The sequence below is a fragment of the Erpetoichthys calabaricus genome, chromosome 4, assembly GCF_900747795.2.
Source record: "Erpetoichthys calabaricus chromosome 4, fErpCal1.3, whole genome shotgun sequence".
NCBI classification, from domain to species: Eukaryota; Metazoa; Chordata; class Cladistia; order Polypteriformes; family Polypteridae; genus Erpetoichthys; species Erpetoichthys calabaricus.
In genome coordinates this window covers 192,067,691-192,082,822 of record NC_041397.2, presented here as the reverse complement: position 1 = coordinate 192,082,822, position 15,132 = coordinate 192,067,691, and the positions used below count along the sequence as shown (strand labels likewise).

At 36.7% G+C, this 15,132-nt stretch overlaps 1 protein-coding gene across 1 annotated transcript in view; it reads left to right on the top strand.

Moving 5' to 3' along the window:
* hikeshi (heat shock protein nuclear import factor hikeshi) overlaps positions 1-15,132 on the top strand; it is a 40,679-nt gene that overhangs the window by 12,143 nt on the left and 13,404 nt on the right. Inside the window, exons 2-3 of the mRNA XM_028800106.2 lie at positions 521-758; positions 4,811-4,962. Coding sequence (XP_028655939.1) covers positions 521-758; positions 4,811-4,962 — 390 coding nt within the window. The remainder of the gene's footprint in view (positions 1-520; positions 759-4,810; positions 4,963-15,132) is intronic.

Below are 15,132 nucleotides of genomic sequence, written 5' to 3'. Positions count from 1 at the left end.
CTGTTGACTTTATATGGATAAAATATTATTCTGCTATATTTTATTAAAATATATTAGTACACAATTTGGTTCAGAATATTTTTTTTTCTTGTTTTCCTCCTCTAAACCTAGGTCCATCTTATGGTCAGGTGCGTCTTATGGAGCGAAAAATCCGGTAATTTTTTGTGACTGCTTCTGAATGGTAATTGAGAAAGCAAGAAATCATCAACTTGGCCATACCTTGTGATGTTAAAATATTAAATAAAATTTACCATGCTAAATGATGTGTTCTGTTGTTGTTCGTACAGCAAAGCACCTATGCCAGCTTGCCCTTTCATGTGTTCATTGTTTAAGGAATGAATGTAATGCAGGTTATTATACTTGGGAAATCTGTTAAAAATTCACTGCTTTCAGTTGAACCTTTTATTACTGTTCCTAAAATAATACTGCCAGCTTTGAACTTTTTGATCTTAATAATTAATCTTTGTAATCGTGCAGTGATTTTTAACAGTAAACATTTGCTTATCGTATTCCTTATTAGGTACAAACTGATGTGCAGCAGGTTGCAGAGGATAAATTTGTGTTCAATCTCCCAGAATATGAGAATGTCAACCACATAGTTGTGTTTATGTTGGGGACTGTGCCTTTTCCTGATGGAATGGGAGGAGCTGTGTATTTTTCTTATCTTGACACAAATGGTGTTCCAGTATGGAAGCTCCTGGGATTTATCACCAATGACAAGCCAAGTGTCATCTTTAAAATATCTGGTTTGAAATCTGGTGAGTTCATCCTTCTGCTTTATTCTTTACAAATGAAAACAGTCATAAATAACAGTAATTAGTGCTTATGCCAACATACAGATATACTGTGTATTAGTAGGGTGTAGGTTATTCATAATTTTATGGCAACGATAAGCAAGCTACATAACTTATTTTGCTGGATAATATAAGATCCAAAAATGTGTTTTATCTCAAGAGTTTGAAATGTGAATTTTATCCCTTATGTGATTTTTACTTTGTGCACTGAAAGGTGTGTCTTTGGAATGGAACATTCCAAAATATTGACTTTGTTACAGCTGGAAACAATTCACACATTTTTTCTCTTTATTGATCATAACTACAAATGTACTCAGATGTACTGATTTTATGAACAATTCTAAGAACAGCACTGATTTATATGTTAATTTTGGAAGCAGCCCATCTAACATTCTCAATGTGGATGAGTCAAACAGAGCTTTCAAAAGGGGAGCGGTGCTAAAATTATGTTTAAAACAGTGAAGAATTTTTAGAAATTTCAAGTAGCACCAAATCTACTTAAGAGTGGTTTGCTTAACAGGGCAATTCAGGATTGGGGTCATGTCATTACATTACATTTAAGGAGAAACACATTTAAAGATGCTTTCAGAGTGAATTTCAAATATAATTAAGAAGAAGAGAGAGTGACAAGCACACAAGAAAGAATGCCATTATAACCCCACCCAGACAAATGAGTAGCAACAGGTGCTTCCCTGAGATCATTGCAGATGTTTTTTGTGTTTGGTATGGTGTTACCATAAACCTGAGTGCTCCAGACTGAGCTTGCAAAGTTTCAGCTTTTATACAGAGATGGTATCACTTTGTCATCATTAATGAATCAAAAGTATTTGATTAGCAACATCTGCTCATACTGTACTCCTAACATAAAAACACAAGGTATGTACTTTTCTCACACATGGCTTCTGTACATTAGCTTGACCAAGAATAAGCTTGCTTACAGAAATAAGCCAGTAAGTGGGGAAAATAAGCAGGACACTGTATACAGCAGTTTCAGTATATCTTGTGTATCCAATGTAAAATAAGTAGAAAAAAAATTAATGTCATTTTAAAATAAATTTAATGAAAAAATGTATATCAGATAATATAATACAGTATATGATAAGTAACCCATTTATATAACAGCATCTTACAAATAAATATGTTAGTGATTTAATCAACTTCAATCATCAAAACCCCACATCTATATGGGGAAGTGGTATTCCACATTGAACATGAAAATATACACAAAAAATGAAGATGGCAAAAAACTGAAATCAAAGAAAATTAATACACATGCAAGCACTGAGAAGCAGAAGTCATAAAATTACAGATTTCTGTAGCACATTAGTCAAAGAAAATTAATATACATGCAAGCACTGAGAAGCATCCATCCATCCATTTTCCAACCCGCTGAATCCGAACACAGGGTCACGGGGGTCTGACGGAGCCAATCCTAGCCAACACAGGGCACAAGGCAGGAACCAATCCAGGTCAGGGTGCCAGCCCACCGCAGGACACACACAAACACACCAAGCACACACTAGGGCCAATTTAGAATCTCCAATCCACCTAACCTACATGTCTTTGGACTGTGGGAGGAAACCGGAGCGCCCGGAGGAAACCCACGCAGACACGGGGAGAACATGCAAACTCCACGCAGGGAGGACCCGGGAAGCGATTCCGGGTCTCCTAACTGCGAGGCAGCAGCGCTACCACTGCGCCACTGTGCCGCCCGCACTGAGAAGCAGAAGTCATAAATTTACAAATTTCTGTAGCACAAGTATTAACCAAAAAATGCAAGTAGGTAAATATCTAGCAATGCAACAAATTAGGAATTTTAAATGAAACAACTCAGATGCAGTTGAAGTGCAGATATTCAGCTTTAATTCAGTGGAGTGAACTAAACGATTGCATAAAAATGTGAGGCAACTAAAGTATTTTTTAACACAATCCCTTCATTTCAGGGGCTCAAAAGTAATTGGACAATTGACTCAAAGGCTATTTCATGGGCAGGTGTGGGCAAGTCTGTCGTTATGTCATTATCAATTAAGCAGATAAAAGGCCTGGAGTTGATTTGAGGTGTGGTGCTTGCATGTGGAAGATTTTGCTGTGAACAGACAACATGCGGTCAAAGGAGCTCTCCATGCAGGTGAAAGAAGCCATCCTTAAGCTGTGAAAACAGAAAAAACCCATCCGAGAAATTGCTACAATATTACGAGTGGGAAAATCTACAGTTTGGCACATCCTGAGAAAGAAAGCAAGCATTGGTGAACTCAGCAACGCAAAAAGACCTGAACGTCCATGGAAGACAACAGTGGTGGATGATTGCAGAATCATTTCCATGGTGAAGAGAAACCCCTTCACAACAGCCAACCAAGTGAACAACACTCTCGAGGGGGTAGGCGTATCGATATCCAAGTCTACCATAAAGAGAAGACTGCATGAAAGTAAATACAGAGGGTGCACTGCAAGGTGCAAGCCACTCATAGGCCTCAAGAATAGAAAGGCTAGATTGGACTTTTCTAAAGAACATCTAAAAAAGCCAGCACAGTTCTGGAAAAACATTCTTTGGACAGATGAAACCAAGATCAACCTCTACCAGAATGATGGCAAGAAAAAAGTATGAAGAAGGCGTGGAACAGCTCATTATCCAAAGCATACCACATCATCTGTAAAACACGGTGGAGGCAGTGTGATGGCTTGGGCGTGCATGGCTGTCAGTGGCACTGAGACACTAGTGTTTATTGATGATGTGACACAGGACAGAAGCAGCCGAATGAATTCTGAGGTGTTCAGAGACATACTGTCTGCTCACATCCAGCCAAATGCAGTCAAATTGATTGGGCGGCATTTCATGATACAGATGGACAATGACCCAAAACATACAGCCAAAGCAACCCAGGAGTTTATTAAAGCAAAGAAGTGGAAAATTCTTGAATGGCTAAGTCAGTCACCTGATCTTAACCCAATTGAGCATGCATTTCACTTGTTGAAGACTAAACTTCAGACAGAAAGGCCCACAAACAAATAGCAACTGAAAGCCGCTGCAGTAAAGGCCTGGCAGAGCATTAAAAAGGAGGAAACCCAGCATCTGGTGATGTCCATGAGTTCAACACTTCAGGCTGTCATTGCCAGCAAAGGGTTTTCAACCAAGTATTAGAAATGAACATTTTATTTCCATTTATTTAATTTGTCCAATTACTTTTGAGCCCCTGAAATAAAGGGATTGTGTTAAAAAGTGCTTTAGTTGCTTCACATTTTTATGCAATTGTTTTGTTCACCCCACTGAATTAAAGCTGAAAGTCTGCACTTCAACTGCATCTGAGTTGTTTCATTTAAAATTCATTGTGGTAATGTACAGAACCAAAATTAGAAAAATGTTGTCTCTGTCCAAATATTTATGGACCTAACTGTAGTAGGAAGATGGAAAAATCAAGAAATGGGAAGGATGTACAAACTCCAAAAGGACAATTACTGGATGTGGAATTTGTACCAAAGGTGGATTCATGAGGCATCAGTGCTAGCCCTGTATGGCTCTGCTACCCCTTGAAATTAAAATGATTAAGTGAAATCTGTTAAGTGTTTGCCACTTTGGGTTATATTTATTTAAGTTTAGGTCTTGGTCAGAACTAGAGTATTATTAATTATGTCTTGATATTTTAAATCATTGTATTGAAAGATGGTCTTTCTGATAGGTACTTGAATTTCTGAAATTTATTTTCTTCAGAAACATTTGCATTTTTAATTTCAGTATTAAAATATCAGTCTATAAACAAAGTAGAGCTTTAATGTGGTTAAGTCACTGTTAGAATCCTGCAGAGGTCTTTCATATTGAATAAACATAAATACCACAATTAATCATGCATAGTATGAAATATAATAGGGTAATTTTTTTGAACAAGGAAGATTTGAAGCATTTGATATCTAATTTAAAAACAAAAAAAAAACAGTTTAATTATTTGTTTGCATTTTCATTTTTTGTGTTACGATTTTCCATTTGATAGACTGCTTTGCTTTTGTTGTCTGAATTATTCTAGGTGAAGGAGGACAGCATCCATTTGGAATGATGGCTCTTCCACAAACTGCTTCAGTTGCTCAGGTTGGGGTGTCTATTGAGCCTTTAGAGCAACTGATTCAGCAGACTCCAGTGGCTAGTGCAGCTGTGTCTGCAGTTGATTCATTTACACAGGTAATTCTGAGCTTGTTTCAGGTTAGATGTATATACTGTAGATATTGTATAAATGTGTGGACAGTGTATCTTTATTCTGGCTTCTTAAGTGGTTATACTCAAGAAAAAAGACCTAGGTACAGTAATTCTGTTAAATCTGCGTACTTGTTTCTCAAGTCTAAGTACAATTTCATGGACTATTTCACGATTTGTCAAGTTGAGATAATCTGTTCACAATCAAGATATAATGTATGTAACTTGCCACATGCAGCTGTCCGCTAAACTGAGCATGTTTTATAAACTGAAAAAAAGAAAATATATGATGTCTGTTCATTTGGTTTAAACTGAATTTCAGGGGCATAAGTAGAAACATGAAAACAAAAGCCTTAAACATACCTAATATGTCCATTTTTAAAGCCAAGAGTTTTATTGAATATTGATCTGCATCTTGAGACTGCACAAATACTCTGTTGTAAATCACCATATCCATATCATTTTAGGAATGTTAAAACATTTTTGCGAGATTCAGCTGCTTTAAAATAAGACCAGCTGTCTACTTCAGATTACTGCCTTTCAGCCCCAGGGACATGCTTTTCCCTAAAGTATACATTTTACCTCAAACGATCATTTCCAGCCACTGTTATTGACATCATTAAATGTTAATGACCAGATGTGAATTACTGTCTCTATTCTGTAGACAACTAGCCAATAATCACCAAAAAAATGTCTCACTTAAAACCACTCACAGTCTTTCGTGTAATGAAGATCATAGACAAATCTGAAAAAACTGTAAGCACTCCAGTTATTTCATTCATAGATTACAGAGAGCATCTGCAGCAGGGTGTTGATTGCGTGAATACTGTACATAGAGGCTGGTGTGGTATTTGATATTAACATGTGACTGCACCAGCAGCAAGGTTCAACAATGCTATAATGAAAAAAAAAAATCAAAGTTTATTTAAAATTGGTATGAATCATGGCTCGTAACTACCTCATTATATTATAGCCTTGAGTATATGTCTACTGAAAGAAGCAATGACAGTTACTGATTACTTTTAATCACTCAAAAACATTGCCCTGTGTTGTTCTTTTAAGACTATTCCTCAGCAATTTAGCATGTGGTATAAAATTTGATAATTATTTGTAGTGCTTAAATCTGTTTTGTCATGGTTTAGTACTATCACATAATCTGCCTTTTTCATTTCCACAATGTGCACACAACATGCCACAGAAAGTATGTAATGTTAAGTGTTGATTGGCATTATGAACTTATTATCAACATGCAGGTGGCCTTGGCTCTTTTAAAAATCTAAAGCTTTAATAAAAACTGAAATGTATACGAAGTACAGTGGAACTGTTAAGTGAACGATTAACTAACTTGCACCACACTGCCACTCCCTATGAATCTTACTATTGTAATTTTTGTAAAATTTAGCAGTGTACAAAGTAATATGTAAATAGCAGACCCCCTGCCACAATTACCCCACCCATTGGGTTCTATGGTTCTTGATTTCAGTTAAGTAAATTCATATATAAAATTCCTGGAAATAGTATTACAATGTTTTTCACACAGCCTCGGATTGGAAGGAGCAAGCCATGGATGAAGAGTACAATTTTGGAAGGTGGCACACTCATGGCAGACCTGACAATGTATGAAAATGCGATATATATATATATATATATGTTGTCACAATAACCAGACATAAGAGTCGTGAAAAGGTTTGGGGCAGCTACCCATATAATTTGGTTTCCTGGCTGCAAAGTTGCTTTCAATAGATATAGCACTGATGTGCACAAAACAGAGTCCAAAACAGAACTGAGGGAACAGGGAAAAGGTGGAGACTTTTAAAGGGGAAGACAGGAAGTGAAGTCAAAGGGGTCGGGCTCATGGAGGTCTTCTGTCATTGGTGCGAGGCCGGACATGACATCACAGGGACCGGAGCCGGCAAGGTCTCATTGCATTGGCTCGGTCCCGGAAGTGACGTCAACAGGACCAGGTGGGATCTCCCGTGAATGGTCTGCAGGCAAGGGAGAAAAAGAGTCAGTGCACTCTGCCACATCTCGGTATGTCTCGGAACTGCCCTTACTCAAGCCCTTTAGCTACCTCCCATGCGCACGTGTGTGACAATATATATATTATTTATTTATTTTTTACGCTGATACACATCTCAGATTGCATAGTGGCTACAGCCAGAAAAACTGATGCAACGTGCAACTTTACTGTATATAAGGTGTTGGTAGTGTGTGGTTCATGACATTGCATATAAAAAATCGAATCTGAGTACACATGACCTAAGAAAAAATATGATTTGCCTATGCATATGAAGAGTGTTCATGTTTTCAGTTGCATATTGTCACATTGATTCAAAGGAAGATGGCATACTCAATTGATTTCCTAGCATACTGAGAGCTCTGCTGCTGTATCATACTTCGCACACATTTTTGCAGAGCATCGCATGTACACATTGAGCACCATTTTAACTGAAAAAATAGACTAGGTATTTTGTGAAAACCATAAAAAATTCCTTCACTTTAGAATAGAATTTCATGTGGCAAATTAAAATGTATTATGGCTGTGGAGAATTAAAATCAGCTTGGTGTAATTTTAAGTATGTTTCATCACTCCTCTGAGTTATGATTCATTTTGCACAATTTCAGACCAAGTTTGATTAAATAGAGGGAAAAAAATAAACTTTCAAGCCAGTTTGATTGGTAGTGATGCATTTTAGGATCACATAAAGCATTAACTTAGGTTGGTAAAATAGCATGTAAAAATAATTATCCAATCGTTTTATAACTCAGTTATTCAGTTGAGTGTTGTGGGGAGCCGGTTTCTCACCAGGGAGAAAGGGCTACAAGACAGAAAAAAACACTGAATGTGCAGCAGAGTACAGTCATGCATTTATTTACATCAGATGAGTTTAGAGTTGCTTGATAACTTAATACATGCCAATATTTTCACTGTACACACAAGAAAATTCTCTCAATTCAAATTGATTAATTATTGATGAAGACTCAATAAATTAATTAAGGTAATTATAACATAAGACTAAATCTTTACTCATATGAGACAAAGGGAACAGTAGAGGACATGCGGCATGTATAAACTTACTTGAAACACTATAGAATAGTGTTAATCCAGTTCAGAGTCATGTGGGGACTGTAACCAATCATGCAGAATCTGGCACAACAGACCCTACAAAAGATACATTTCCATTTCAGGGCCCATTCATACCATCTCAAAACAATTTACAATTGCCAGTCAACCTTACATGCAAATCATTGGGTAGAGTACCCATAGGACCTCCAAAACATACAAACACGCGTGCACCCATGGAGAATGTATTAAATCCACATAAGTAATGACTAAACATTCAAACCTACAATGCTGAATTTGTTAGTCGGTGTCATTAACCTCTGTGTCACTGTCTTTTTAAGAGAAAAAAATATCATAATCAATGAGCAGAGAGTTAGCACACTCGATTAGTTTTACTTTGAACAGAAGAATTTGCAAACGTGACTTACGTCATGTACTTTACAGTTGAAGCGTGAACTTCTAAAAATCTCCTGCAACTTCACACAACAGTGGGCAGCACCTTAAAGGTAACCAAAGTGTCAGCATAGCAACAAAGAAACATACTGTGTCACATATTGGTATGTGTTTGAAATAGTGACCTTAATTTGTACACACAAGAAGAACACCTAAAGAGTGTACTTATTATTCAGGATAATATAAATATATATACAAGTTATGGAGAGATAATAAGCAATATTTCAGTTGTAACTGAGTGAAAATACAGTCACTAAACCTCACAAAGTTTACAGTGGTTAAATTAATTAAACACATGAATTACTGGCTTGAGTAGTGCACCTAGAGAAATCCTGTCCAAACTGAGGTTTATATTTCTAAGGTAAGTGCCAATGTATATTTTTTGTGTATGCCAATTCAGACTGCAGATTTAGAAAAAATTGTTTCTTTTGACATCAATGTGAGCAGCTGCTCTCTTCCAGATGGCTGTCTGTGCACCTTAAAACGTATGTATTTACCTGGACTTGTCCAGACTGACTACATTTTTGCTGAAAACACCACACAAAGAAGCAAGGACATTTTTTGAGAAGCAGAAAAGATGTAAAAAAAAAAAAAAAAAAAAATACTGTACCAGGGTTGCAAGGTTGTTGTGTCCATCCCAGCAATACACCCCTTAGATGGGATTCTGGTTCATCATAGGGTACCTGCGCATAAGCACACATTCATACTGGGCCAGTTTAGAATTGCTAGTTGACCTAATACATTAGTCATTGGGATGTGAAAGAAAGATAGAGTACTGGTGGAAAACCCAACCAGTCACAAGGAGAAACTCTAGAACAGTGTTTCACAACCTTTTATGATATCACGACCCTCTTTTTCACGTGGTGTGTTCACAACCCATGGGTGAGGATTTTTGAGGATTGCCCAGAGGGGGCTGGGTGGTCTCATGGTCTGGAACCCCTGCAAATTTTTTTTTTTTTTCTCCAGCCATCTGGAGTTTTTTCTGTCCTCCCTGGCCATCGGACCTTACTCTTATTCTATGTTAATTAGTGTTGTCTTATTTTAATTCTTACTTTGTCTTTTTTTCTCTTTTTCTTTATCATGTAAAGCACTTTGAGCTACAGTATTTGTATGAAAATGTGCTATATAAATAAATGTTGTTGTTGTTTGTGTCCATCTGTCTTTCTTCTTTGAAGGGTCCACTGTGTGAATGTAGCGCGATTGTCTGAGAGGGGGGAATGAGAATTTAACTTGATAGTCATGCACTTTTGAGGGGTACTGCGAGTCTCAGAATGTTAGATGAATGCTAATATTATGCACAGTACAGTGATAAGGAAAAAATGTTGTGTATATGAATATTCAATATTTGCATATCATATCACGATTCACAATACATACCTGTTTTAGAAAATAAACATTTAAAAAGGCTAGGTCACGAGTTAAGCCAGGATGACACTATATTACTTTTCCAATAATTTTCAGTTGTAGCTTTCATTTACTTAATATAAGAAAACCCAAATTGCAGACAGTCACAGTCAATTGCTTGCAGTTATATAGAGTGATACCTCCATTAATTCAGTCATTACAATCTGAGAATTGCTACAGCAAGATTGAAATGGTTAATTTTATCATAACGATTCTTAGGTTATAGGGTTAGATTGTGAGTCTAACCCTGTGAGTTAACAGGCAATAGGCACCATTAGGCGATACAATGAATTAAATGCCCAGAAACAGGGAATAACCTTGACGGCTACAAATAATGAAGTAAAGCAAGTGGTTTGGACAACACAAACAATGGAGAGGCATTGTCAAATTCTATAGCCAGCACAGATGTCTGTTTGATGTCTTCTGTTTGTTGTACCATGACAGAATGAAAAAAGGAAAAAGATTACAGCTTCTTCCAAATTGATTGGATGCCAACAAAAGACAACAATGTGGGACTGCCAGCATGGTGCAGAATACAAGTTGTGACCTAATTTCACTCAGCCCTGTGATTCCCAGTTGTATCATTTGACATGGTCGGAGGTAACAAAATTGAAAATTCAGCAAGTGCAGTAATTAAATTCGACATGCTCACTAACTAAAAGTTGTGTTGAGTTCTGCAATGTGATGCCAGCCTTACTAAGCAGGCACAATCTACTTGAGTACACACCATGGCCAATGTGTAAAAAAGAAAGAATGATATTCAACAACCTGGAGTTTTTATATTCCCTATTTTCAAAGCCTGGGAGAAGAGTATTTTACTATGTCTCTTCTCCAGTTGCAAAAAAAAATACCTCTCTAATAAATAATCTTTTTAGTTTAAAATTTAAACAGTCTGTCCAGTATTCAGAAGTCTAGTAAAAGTAAACTAGCATACTGTAAATAGATATATCAATATCTAAATGCCCTCTCTGAGGAACCACATATTTATTGAATGCATAAGTACTTCTTTCCAAGGAAAGCTGGTGAGTCTTGTAATCTTAGCTTTATGTAGTATTCACCAGTGGATTAAGAGGATTTGTCAGTGGATTTATCATTTCCTGCAATGGTTAGCTGTCACAACTGGATAGATCTGTCACTGACGCGTTAACATTTCACCTGCTTATATGAGCAAAAGGAATTAGTGATCGTTAGACTGAATTGTGGTCTGAGAAAAGGCATGACCCGATATGCTTGATAAAACTTGCCAGAAAGTGCATACTAACACTAAGGTCACTGGTCAGTTCAAGGTACAGTAATTACAGTATGTATAAATTCTTTAAAATAAGTCGTTGCCCAGATGCCTTTCCTTTTTCAAAATTTGAAGATGGTCTTTTAATTAAAATGGAAGTGGTGAGTTCACATGCAGCCAACAACAGGAGCCTCTTTCTAGCAACAAGCGTAGTTGAGCTATGATGAATCATTAAACTGCTTTAATCTTTTCAGTTTAGACAAACAGAGGAGAAGAGGAAACATGGTAGACAGTAGTATTTGGGGGCCTTCAGACTTAACTAGATGATATTTTGAAAGATTAAATGGATTGGTATGGATGAGTCATGCTGGGTCATTTCCCAAATCAAATCATTCATTTTCGCTACTTAATAGGGAATGGAGATCTATGCTTGGCTGAAGGGCTTGTTCTCACCAAAAATTTTCTCATGATGGCTTATGATATGAATGGCATGACATTTGTTTAACCAAAATATAAACAAACAAGTTCAGTATAATTTTGCTGCAATTTTTGGATAAGTTAAAGTAAAAGCAAAAAAATAATGGTAAAACCCCCAGAGCCTGACATTTAGCTAGTTTGTTAGATGTTTTAGGCCGAGGTTATTATAGTTTTACATATTTATATGAGAACTCCTTCAAACTGCTAATACACATGCAAATAGAAAATGCCAGCTTACCTTGAGAAAATAGTACCAGAAATGTGTGATAAAACAAATATTTACAGTTGCCTTATGTTGTCAAAAACATACTTTTGGAAACACAGAAGGCGTTTATTCTTGTATTGAAACTTTTGCCACTTCAAAGTGAACATATTCTGTAAGTTTTTTGGCTTTTTGTTTCTGGTGGTGCTCTGTCCCCATATTATCCATTATATAAACCGCCAGTGCGTGCAAGATATTTTTAAAAATTTATCGAAAACAACTTTAGATCACATGGCAAATGCATACAATACTATGTTTGTGACAAAATAACTTTGATTTGAAAAATACAAAGCTTGTCCTTTAATGAATATGGAAATATATTTTTTTAATGTTAGAAGTATCCTAGCTACATCCTGTTAAAAATAAGCAAAAACAAAAACAGATTTTGAGTATAATATGTAACAAAACTGTCACCAATTATGTCCCAAAAATATGGTGCCAGTTCAAGCGGTTGAGAGACTTTTGAATACTTTAGCCCCAAGATACACACAACTTGACAGATAAAATTTTGGTCAAACAGCTCTGCCAAAATTTTGTGATTCATAAACTGCAGAAGGTTTCATATTTTGCCAGAACAATGGCTTTATGGTCAAGCCAAACCTCCAAGGCATACCTCTCCTTGACAGTGCATTTCATAAACAAAATCGGGCAGCTGCAAAGCTGCTGTTTGCAAATATCCTACTTTCCAGAAGTTGCAATCTGAAGGTCTGAAAAATGCACTGACATCATGGCTTTTGCTAGAAGACCGCATGGTTTGCATGACATTAGACAGCGGGGCTGACATTGTCAGTGCAGTATGGATTTACAAGTGGAAGAGGCTTCTTTGTTTTAGAGATAGGCTTCATATTACTATTGGTGAGTAATCTGTGTTCCACTATTGATCTAGTTTGGAGCCCACATAGGTGTCAGGAAAAAAAAAATCCATTTGAACAAATCACGTAATCAGTTCAAATGGATTATTTTTAATTTCCATAAGTACCATTTGCCTATCGGGTGTGTTTTATTTCGCAAGCCGTCTTGGTTGAAGGTCCTCGATTCCAAAGCACATTTTTTTCTTACATTATTTAAAACACTGGTACAGATCCCCACCTCCTTGCCCCGCTCCATCCCAATCCAGTGGCTGCAGAAGTTGAAGCAGGTAATGACACAAGGGAGGGAGCAAAAAAAAAATGTCTTTTGGTAGCTATTTATAAAAAAAAACCACACAGGAATTCAGAGAAGGTGAGTCTCTACTCACTGCCATTAAAAAAGAGATCAAGAGCTACTTGATGATACCTCAGGTGGACAGTGATGGAAATCCACTTGAATGGTGGAAAACATAAGAAGTGCATTTCCCCAAATTTGGGAAAATTGCAAAAAAGTACCTGTGCCTCTCTGCCTTAAGCAGCCCTTTTAAGATGGCATTCAGCACCGTAGGAAATGTTGTAACATGTAATTATGCTGCTCTGAAGCCAGATGCTGTGGATAGACTGGTGTTTCGAACACAGAACCTGAAGTTTCCTAAGTAAAATTTTAGAATTGTTTTATTTTTTTCTGATATCATTGTGCAATATTGGACAGAACTTGAAGTTAGTAATTTGTTTAAAATGTTACAGTTTTTTTTTTATCTTTGTGCAACATATGACAGAATTTGGTTACAAATGCTATAGTTTTTTTTTCTCCTGTGCCGTATTTGACAGAACTTTTTTTTACACTATACAGTAGTACATTATGTTAGATTTTTGTTCTTGCTGGTATGCTGCACAATTCACCTTATAGCAGAACAGTATATGTTTATCCGGACTGTAATGTTCATGCCCTGAAGTTCAATTGTGATTAGTATTTTATTTCCTTTAGATTCATGTCTTGTTTACATTAAGGGTAAGTGTTTATTTAAAATGCTCTTATTATAAAAGTTTTGTTGGTTTTAGAGCAATTTTTTGTGTAAATCCTGTAGGCCACTTCAAAATGGTTTACTCATACTTGCACTGTTTTATCTCAGTAATACTTTGACTGGTGATTTTATTGTTTTTTGTATTATTGTACTTCAGTTTTAAGTATATAAATAAGACCCGTTTTCCTTAACTGTTGTTTCCTAGTAACCAGACCAACCTAGATCAATAAGACTTTTACAAACTTTCAAAGGATACAAAATATTGTCTACTTTTTGTTATTGTCAAAGTCCTGAAAATATCAAGATATAACTTTTTGCCAATATTGCACACCCCATTTGCTACACAATAACTCCTTAACACTAGAATTACCAGAGTCTACGAAAAAACTCGTAGATCCGGCCCACCTTAAAACCGTTCTCAGCTCTCTTTTGTCTTCTAAATGTGCCGATTAACACGAGCAGCAAGCAGCCGGCTATTCCATCCCCCACCGCCGCAGAACGTTCTGACGCTGTTATTTTTTATTTGAAACGGAATAACTGGAGATGTGAGTGGTGTTTTGAGACAATGGAACTGGACATTCTCTCATCTGGAGGGATTAAAGCTGACACACAAACGCTGGTGAATCTGCCTCTTCGTATCTCACCGTCACTTGATATTTTTTTATTCAGTTTTATTGAGCGTTCCTGCTCATTCTGAATTAGTGTGCACCTTATGGTGTATGATGTCAAAAAAACACAGACGTAGGTATATATGATATTTGGAATTATTCGTTATATGACCTGTATAGTACATTTCGGAAAACTTTGTGGCACAGATGCAACATTATTCATGTTATTCATATTCATTCGCATAACATCTTGCGGTTTGTAATCAGTGACTGCGTGTTTTTTTTCCCCAATCTTGCCAGTCCCCACATGTTGCTGTATGATGTTTCTTTTGTACTCCAGGACATGCAGAGGATAGAATAGTACAGAGCAGTAAGTTCAGCGCTATATGCAATCATCAGATTCAAATGTTAACTGTTCACACACATGCAAGGATAGTCTTTCCTACATTTACAACGTGTGTACCTGTTACAATGTACACGCTTCTCTCTATACTGTGGTTCCTATTACACACCTGAAAGAAAGAGACAATATATGTGAAAACATCATCGCACTAATGCAATATTATTTGAAAACGAACAGCATCAGATCGGGTGTGGACTTTTGTTGGCGCTATTACTGAAAGAAAAAAAGATCAACAGCACTGAATAAGCTCACCAGCTCTAACACCCCCCCCCCCCCCCATCTGACTCGAAGTAACAGAGCAAGTACAGACACAAACCAAGTGTATGTGTACTATATAATATTAACAAAAAGAGCAGCTTACTACTGAAAACGGCAAATATAGGAGT